The following is an 8,722-nucleotide window of genomic DNA, read 5'->3' on the forward strand; positions in this document are numbered from 1 at the left end:
CGATGGTTGCATTGACTAAGCGATCACCGCCTGATAACAAGAGGGCACATAAAAATCCGTTGGTTTCAACGGGAACATTAACTCTTTCGGATTGAAACCTCGTGGCTTATCCGAGTCGAGGCCACCCTCGAGGGGAAACCCCTTGCCCAAGAGTCCCCTAATAAAAGATAAAAGCCTTCTTTAATCTGTTATTGAGTGGAAAGGGAACTTCCACTGGGTTACCGCACTACTTACAGTGCTCAGCAGTCCCCGTCCCCCCCACCCAAGAAATCAGGAGCAGTGACTTGATGGCTTATTATATTTGTTTGGGGGGGGGGACCGGGGCCTGGGAACAATCCACCCCCCTTACCGGGCTCTCCGGCAGAGCCTCCCTAAGCTGCCCTTTGCCACCCCTGTTACTATTCCCCAGAGAGGACGGAGGGACCGGCGCTTAGGAACAGTGAAGGAGCTTCGCACGAATTTCAGAAATGGTCATTGACACTAATCACGAAACCCTTTCGATTGCTTTTATTTTAAGAGAGCTCCCGGAAGAGCCAGAGTGGTCTACCTTCTTTTGGGTTCCCTGAAAGACAGACAGAAGCGCTCGCCGGAGCCCAACAAAAACGCACAACTTTTCCTCGCGAATGTCCCCGGGGAGCCACTATAAGAAGAAGAAATAAAGAAAATTAAGACGCAGGAGGAAAAAACGAAACTCAAGAGCCCTTTTAACTAACCACACACACATAACAGGAGCAAGAAATAATAATAATAATAATAATAATAATAATAATAATAATAATAATAATAATATCCCAGTACGTAAGATCACGAGCTTAGTTTTGAAATGCCGCTTTCGCAGACTGTTTTATATCCATGTTATACAAGCCATCTAAGGTGGTGGCCATAACCACACATTGCAATAATACTCGCCTCTGGATATTACCTGGATAATATTACTGCTACCTATTACTACTATTATTACTACTTCTACTACTACTAAACTATCTCGTCCTACGCCCACATTGGTAATGCTGCGTCCTAGGATTTGTCTTGCCAAAGGTATGCGAAAGACCTGCTTCTCCTCGCGGGCAGGTGACCGCCGGAAGAGACTTGGTGCTCCCTCCACAGGCCAGTTGCCAAGCGGATGTTGAATGTTAAATTGGACAGATTACCTTGGCCCTGTCCCTATATTTACTGCGCCCCGCGACAGGACATCTCACCCCACGCACCCCGCGCGCACACCTTCCCGCGTTTCCTTGGTCCCATTTGCCCCAAGAAAGGCGAGTTTCCTCTTGGGCCCTTTCCCCAAGGAGTTCCTTTTCTTTCAATTCCTCCGAAGTTTAAAAAAAGAAAAACCGCGAGTGGTAAGTCCCCAAGGGACGAGATGGAGGTAGATCCGGAACCAGAGGAAGGGAAGGCAGTGGCAGCGCTGTTGTCCAGGGAAAGGCGGAGGGGGGGTTGTCTAGCCATGGGGAGGGGTTGTGGGCTACCTCGGTTCGGACTCCCCCGTGGCGCGGATTTTTCTCCGCCTCCTCTCGCCCCCGACGGCTGTGCGCCAACCTGTGTGACCCGACGGCGTGGGCGCCTCGCGTAGCCTTCCTGTGCAGCCCAGCCTGCAGATTTCTCTTTCCGGCAAGGTCTCTGTGTGTGTGTGTCACTTAGGGGGCCGGCTCAAGGCTCCCCCGCCTTCCAATGGGGGCGCAGCCCGCGCCCCAGCCCGGCCCCTCCTCGCCGTGACGCGCCCGCCCTGGCCGCAGAGGCGGCTCCGAGTCCAGAGGCTGCAGCTGGTCGGCGCAGAGGCTGCGACTGCAAAGGCGGAGCGGCAGCCTTCCCTTCGCATGGACGCCCCTTAGCCGGGCTTGGCTGGCAGGGCGCGGCGCTCCTGCACCCAAGCCGGCTCGCTCCCCTCTTTCCCACGCACCCGGCCCCCCTCCCAATGATGCTCCCCAGCCCCGCCACCTCCACCCCCTTCTCGGTCAAGGATATTCTGAAACTGGAGCAGCAGAGTCTCGGGGACTCCCTCGAGCCGCCCTTCCCCGTCGCCGCCGCCGCTGCCTCCTGCCTGCTGGGGTGCCGCAGCTTCTCCGACGGGGAGGACGACGACGAAGACGACGAGAAGCTGCCCTTCCTCAGCTCCATGGCGGCGACGGGGAAGAGCGCCGCGGATGGGGGGCTTTCCCCAGGGAGCTACGTGCAGGCGGTGCTGCGGGGCACCTGCGATCCCAAGGCCCTGGCAGGAGAGGGAGAACCGGTGCTGGATTCCGGAGCCGGTGAGTACCAGCGAGAGCGGGATCAGGACCCCAAAAGGGAGGCTTTATTGGGGAATCGTAGGGCCAGGCGGGCACCCAAGTCCCTCTCGGAACGCGGAGCGATTCCCAATCTTTCACATTGCCAGGATAACTAATTCCGAAAGTTTCCCCTTCTGGATCGCAGCGTGGTTGCGCGTGTGTGGCTTGGAACCACCGTTTCTTCAGCCAGATGGGATGCTGAAAGTGGGACACGCGACATCCGCGTCTCCAGGAGCACGTCGGTAACGGTTCCGCGCTGCTCAGAAGTGCTTGGGCACCTCCAAACCCAAGTCGCTTAGGCGGACGCCTCTTCCCTCTGCTGCAAAATATTTGTGACTCCAACTAACAAAGAATAAGAGGATAAGTCCCTTGGAACTTTGAAGGACTTACTTCCGAGTAAACGTGCTTAGGCTGCTGTCCGCTCTACACGTCTCTGAGCCTAAGCCTCCCTGAACACAACGGGATTTGCCGTTGGGTAAAATGCACCGGATTGGGTGGTCACACTGCAGCCCTCTTCGTCTCGGATGTAAAATCTTGCTCAGTTAGTCCCGCTTCCCCATGGCAAGTTTGCCTCGGAGTGCATCCTAATTCCCCTTACTTGAGAGCAGGTCCTGTGGACCTGGCTTACAAGAAAGCGTCCTGGGTTCAGCCGGAGACTTAGGCAGAAAGGGAACGACACGTTTGGCCACGCCGAGCCATCCCAAAGCAGGCAAGGAACCGCTCTGAGGCCCAGCCTCGCAGCCTTGGTGGTCTGGCGGCAAGGAGAGCCGCCTTGGTGGAATGATGGTGCCGCTGGCTCCAAGCCCCCTTTAGGAAAGCACCCGGGGTGAAGTGGAGCGGAGTGGGGCGGTCAAAGCGGGAGGGGATCTAGTTGGGGACCCTTCGCGCCAAGGTTTTGTCCGAGGCGCGGCTAGCAAAGCTCTTGCTTGCGCTGTGTCAGTCAGTAACGGGCCTGGCCTGGCTTCCCTCCCTCCCTGGAAGGGAGAGGATCGTGTTCGCACTGCGGGATCTTTGGGGGCATAAAGACTACCGTCTGCTTCCTAAATGGGCATAAATCCATTTCCCAAGTCCTTGCTTCCTTCCGGCTGCCGTAAGCAGTCCTGGTGGCACAGGGGGAAAACACACACACTTCGCTCCCTCAAGTTTTTCTCGAGTTGGCTGAGCTCCTGCAGAATGCCAGGCGGCGCTGGCTCCTTCGTTTGCAAGGCCGGGAAGCAGCGGCCATATTCCGTTGCGGAAGACTCAACTTTCTATATAATAATATTAATACTATTGCTATTAAAAATACTTTGCAAACCGTGTTTCTAATTTGCTCCGCCTTTAGAATTACAGGCGCGCTTTTCTGCTGCAGGCTTATTTTGCGGAGGAATAGTTTTGGGGTTCTCGCAGCTGTGTCTTTATGCCCTTTAAGGCTGCGGTTATACCTTAACCTGGGCGTAAGCCCCATTGAACAGAGCGGGACACTTCTGGGTTAGCCTACCTAGGAGTGCCCTGTAAGACACCGACGGAATTATCTTGTGACCTAGCAGTCGGTGCATTAAAAAAGAAAACGAAAACAGATGTCGGCCCTTCCAGGTGCCCGCGCAGCGTGTTCTCTCCTCTCCCTTTAAATAATGTATTAATTTGTCTTGAGAAATGCGTAAATGAGAGGTTTCTGCAAGGTGATAAGGGGCGTGGGGGATGTCAATGTGTTGTACGGATCCCTTGTACCACGAGCGAGCGCAGCACGCAGCTCCCCGGTTCTTGACTGGAACATCTCTCTCTGTTCCCGGTCTTCTGCAGGGAAGGAGTCCACGGAGGAGTCGTCCGAGCGGCCCAAGGCGCGCGGCCGGAGGAAGCCTCGGGTGCTCTTCTCGCAAGCGCAGGTCTTCGAGCTGGAGCGGCGCTTCCAGCAGCAGCGCTACCTGTCGGCCCCCGAGCGCGAGTTGCTGGCCAGCAGCCTCAAGCTCACGTCCACGCAGGTGAAGATCTGGTTCCAGAACCGACGCTACAAGTGCAAGCGGCAGCGGCAGGACAAGGCCCTGGACCTGGGCGGCCCGACGGCGGGGATGCCTCCGCCGTCGCAGCAGCCTCCGCCTCCGCCGCGCAGGGTGGCCGTGCCCGTGCTGGTGAGGGACGGCAAGCCCTGCCTGGGCGGCTCGCAGGCCTACAGCGCGCCCTACAACGCCGCCGCCGCCGCCTATCCTTATAATGGCTTCCCCAACTACGCCTACGGCGGTTCCCCCGCGGCTGCTTACGGGGCCGGCTACGGCTGCAGCTACCCGGCGGCCAACAGCGGGGGCCCGTCGGTGCCGCCGCCTGCGGGGCCCTACATGAACATGGGCGGCTTCGCGGGCGGCGCGCAGCCCTTGCACCAGGGTCCCGCGGGGCCTTCCTGTAGTCAGGGCATCCGAGCTTGGTAGCCCCGGCCGACGGAGAGATCGAGCAGCGAGCGCGGTTCAGAGCCACGAGCCCAGTCCCCGGTCGCTGGCTGGGGCCCGGCGAGGCAGGCGGGCAGCCGGAGAAGCGGCGCTTCCTCGGACGGGGAGACCCGACCACGCAAGAAGGTGCGCCGCGCTAGCACAGGGAGCGGCTCCATCCTCCACCCTCAGCACCTTGCCAGCCGACAGCCAGCCGTGCTGCAGTCCACGGTGCTAAACGGCGGCACTGGCTCTGCTGGACACTCTTCCCATTTAGACTCTCTTCCCTCACTCCCGGCGGAGTGGCCGCAGCCAAAGCTCTCCTGGGGAAAGGGGCGCGGCGGGAGACTCCGCGCCAAGCCCGAGCAGGGACGGGAACGGGGGGAGGCCAGGCTCTGCCAGAAAGCAGCTTCGCTTGTACAAAGCCAAAGCCGGGGTGGAGGCCGCCGCGAGCCACCCCTTTTTGTTGTTGTTGTTGTTGTTGTTGTATCTTAAAAGTGTATCGATGTAGCCACCGCTGCAAGGAAGTTAAACGATCCAATAAACCAGGTGCAATATCCATCGCAGGCTTCGCGCTGGCGGGGCGGGAAAGACAGGCGAACGAGCGAGCGAGCGAGATATGGGTTCCTCCTCTGGCATAAGCGTCCCTTCCAGGTAGAGCTCCTCTCCTGTTGCGCAGGTTCTAAACAAACCACGCTGCGCACCTAAAACGCGCAAGTGTTGCAGGAAAAGTCGAAGCCACAGAGCCGCTTTGCCATCATAGACGGCTGTCTCTGAAGCTTCTCCCTCCTTCCTCCTCTCTTCCTTCGACGGCACCCATTTCCCCCTGCGGTGCAACAGAGTCCACCTCAGATCCATGCAGCTTCTAACTGTGGGACAGTTATTCCTCCTAACCCAGCAGCCGAGGTAGATTCATGCCGCCTCCAGCAATCTGGAGGCACGGAAAGTGTGTGTGGGGGGTGTAATCCGGACTATCTTAATCCGGAGTCAGTTCCTCCGGAGGGCAGGCAAGCCCAAAGGAAACCCGCCCTGTCAGGACCCGGAGCTGCTTCAAGTAGCTCGAAGGCCGCGAGGGCTGCGGAGCGTGCGGCTCTCCAGACGCGGCTGGACTACAACTCCGAGCACGATGGGAGTTGGAGTCCTGCAACCTCCGTAGCCCGCAGGCTCCCGGTTCCTGAAGGGAGAAGGTAGGCCCGTTAGCCCGTCGACGGGCGTTGGAAGGGTCGCCCAAGGTCCCCCCTCCGCCTCCCTGCCGCGCCAGGCCTCAAGCACCTCCGTGGCCTCGGCTCTCCTAGCATTTGGAGGCGCGGCGAGACGGCGGGCTGCGCGGCCGGGTACCTGCCCGCGGCCGGAGGTGCCTCCTTCCCTCGGGCCTTTAATAGGTGGCCAGCCGGCCGCTGTAATCCCCTTGTCCCGGGCGGGGAGAGGGTGCCAAGGGGCTGAATAGGGCAGCGCGCGGCGCGGAGAGGCCCATTGTGGCGGCCGGGCCGGCTCTGAAAGGAAGCGCCTGGAAGGGGCCGAGAAGCGGCGCTTATTGGATTGGGGGACAAAAGGCGGGCCGAGGGGGGCTCCGGACAAAGGGCGAGATTGACGGCCCGCGCTGCCTCCCCCGCTGCGCCCGGGAGGGCAGGGGAGCTGCGGTTTTGTTCCCCTTTTTTATCCCGGGGGGCGAGCGGGGGATTAGGAGGCGCAGTTCAATGTCGGATCCGCCCCCGCCCTGAGTCGGGGTCGAGGAAGGTGGGGAAGCGGGGCAGAAGCAGACAGAGAGTGTATATCCCCCCCCCCCCCAGTAAAGGAAAAGCGCTGCTGTGTGACTCAGGGCTGACGTGAAGAAATGTGCCTGGGTTACTTAGTGGTTGGGAAAAGGTACTCTGCACATGCTTGAAAGACGCCTCGCCGTCAGTTGTGCTTTGGCCACGCCCCTCCGCGATGCCCTCGAGATAGATGGGGTAGCCTTCGCCAAAGGCACCGCCGAGGACCTCCCCTCTCGGTCTGCCTGAGCTGGCGACCCAGCTCACTGGGACGGGCAAGGCACGTGGGGCGTGTGTGTCCGCCCATTCCTTGCTTCAAAGCAGGGTTGTCTTTTCCCACGTGAACAGGGGTGCCACATTGAATAAAGTCTGGGGAGGGAGTAAGCCCCGCCCCGCATAACCGATCACATGATGTGGTGCACGCACACATTTGAATGGCAATGCCCATCCATTGGGGGAGGGAGCCTCCTCAAGTATTTTAGGGGGGGCGAAGACCCCCTCGGCCTCTAGGAGTTGGCTCCTATGCACATGAATGGCCGCGAAGAGGTTTCTTACTGCTTAGAATAGCCGGACGCAACTGCTGCGCAAAGGGGAGCTGCTTCCAACCTGCGCGAGCTGGGGCGCCTTGCCCCGCAAGAGACCCTGCGGACTGTAGCCCCGGCGGAGACCGCGAACGAACGGCAGCCGCCGGAGGTGAGCCCTTGGCGGTTAAAATGGTCTGGAACAAGAGCCTAGCGCCGAAGGTGTCAGGTTAGCCAGAGGAGGCGGCTCCATTAAGGGTCAATGGGGCGCTGCCTCCACACTTGCAACCGGTCCAGAGCGTACAGGTTTGTGTTTTTTTTTTTTGCTTCGGTTCTGTCTACTGTCTGGGCTTCCTGCTTGCTTCCCTGCCTGTTGTAGATGGGCACCACCACCCGCCCGCCACTGAATTAGTTGGCCAGGGAGACAGAATGAAAAAAGTACAGTAAGTTTTGTGAACATGGAAGAAACCACCAGGGGGCGCACCCAAATAGACCTCCCGGATACTGTACCAGCAGTTTGCTTAATGCTGCCCACAATATTAACCGAAGGAATGAGGGGGCTGGGCGGGGGGAGCCATATAATCACAGAGTTGAAAGGGATCCTGAGGTAAAAAGTCCAATGGGTAAAAAGAAATTGCATTTGCTGCCCACCAGAGGGAAAACTTTTAGGGATCTGCTTATCACTCTGTTGGTGGTGGGGTTAATGTAGGAATCGCTTTGCCTCCTTTCTTTAGGTCTTGGCGATCCTGAGGAAGTTGGGGTGATGGGAAAAGAGGCAGTTGTCACTCCCATAACCCTGAATCACAGTCTGAGTGTGCTGTGAGGCAGTTGGCAAATGACACACATCCCTTTGACCAGATTTTAAACCTCTGTGATGCAATTGATCAGTGCCTCTGGCTATTAACCAGAAGTTGGTGGTTCCAGCCAACCCAGGAACAGCTGTGGGTGAGATTCTTGCATTGAGGACATTGGACTAGATGACACTCGGGATCCCTTCCAACGCTACTCTATGATTCTATGATTCTACCCCCTAAAGACGTTGTTAAATAAATAAATAAATTTTTATTTATACCCTGCCCTTCCTGGTTCAGAAAACCAGGCTCAGGGCGGCTAACAACAAAATTTAAAACACTTAAGTGATGCAACAAAACAGCATAAATTACTGTACAAAACGTTAATAACAGTAAATTCAAAATTCAAAATCAATTTAGGGGAAAATCCATCCAATAAACATTAGATGATCACCAGGGCTAGCTGGTTAATTAGTCCTATTTAGGCCAGTGAGGAGACCAGGGGAGAATTAGACATAAAAATTTAAGGAGGAAGGGGACAGAGGAGGGAGAAGGAAGGTTTCTCCCTGAAGGGAAAGGACCAGAAGAGGTGTTGAAGGAAATCAGAAAGTGAGACAAAAGTTTACTACTGTATTTATTAATAATACATAAACCTGGAATAGAATGGAAGGGAAATAAGGCTGCACTAATTATAATAGAATATGATCCAGATAACAGATCCTATTCAGCTCATTTCTTCTGCCTAGTTGATTCTCCTGCTTTAAGGAAGGGTAGGGAACCTCAGGCCCAGGGGGCAAATGCAGCCCCCCGGGCCTCGCTGTTTTGTCCTCAGAATACATCATACCCGGCTTTGCACTCCAGATGTTGTCTGTATTGAACTGCTCTGACTTGCAGCTGCTTTCTGGAGTTTTGGATGGGCGACATCCTCAATCCCATCTAGAGATGTTGAGGACTGAACCTGGAGCTTTTAACTGGCCCTGCTCTTCTGTCTTT

General features: G+C 56.9%; 1 protein-coding gene and 1 long non-coding RNA gene across 2 annotated transcripts; one reads left to right on the forward strand and one right to left on the reverse strand.

Annotated features, from left to right (window-relative positions):
- Positions 1 to 484: 484 nt before the first annotated feature.
- On the reverse strand, positions 485 to 1,607 carry LOC310845216. The gene is made up of 2 exons (XR_014564579.1): positions 1,470 to 1,607; positions 485 to 640 (listed from the first exon to the last, which is right to left on the reverse strand). It is a non-coding gene; the product is annotated as an uncharacterized lncRNA (long non-coding RNA).
- A 151-nt stretch (positions 1,608 to 1,758) lies between these two features.
- On the forward strand, positions 1,759 to 4,903 carry NKX2-3 (NK2 homeobox 3). Its single transcript, XM_083740012.1, has 2 exons — positions 1,759 to 2,249; positions 4,050 to 4,903. The coding sequence occupies exons 1-2, from the start codon at positions 1,916 to 1,918 to the stop codon at positions 4,667 to 4,669; spliced, it is 954 nt and encodes a 317-aa protein (XP_083596138.1). The 5' UTR covers positions 1,759 to 1,915; the 3' UTR covers positions 4,670 to 4,903.
- The last annotated feature ends 3,819 nt before the right edge of the window (positions 4,904 to 8,722 follow it).

Source organism: Podarcis gaigeae (assembly GCF_964106915.1).
Source record: "Podarcis gaigeae genome assembly, chromosome: 5".
Taxonomy (NCBI): domain Eukaryota; kingdom Metazoa; phylum Chordata; class Lepidosauria; order Squamata; family Lacertidae; genus Podarcis; species Podarcis gaigeae.

Excerpts from the sequence above, each read along its gene's own strand:
- NKX2-3 (XM_083740012.1), top strand. The coding sequence starts at position 1,916 with ATGATGCTCCCCAGCCCCGCCACCTCCACCCCCTTCTCGGTCAAGGAT. Across the intron at positions 2,250-4,049 it reads GGTGCTGGATTCCGGAGCCG|GGAAGGAGTCCACGGAGGAG; the intron begins GTGAGTACCAGC and ends GGTCTTCTGCAG.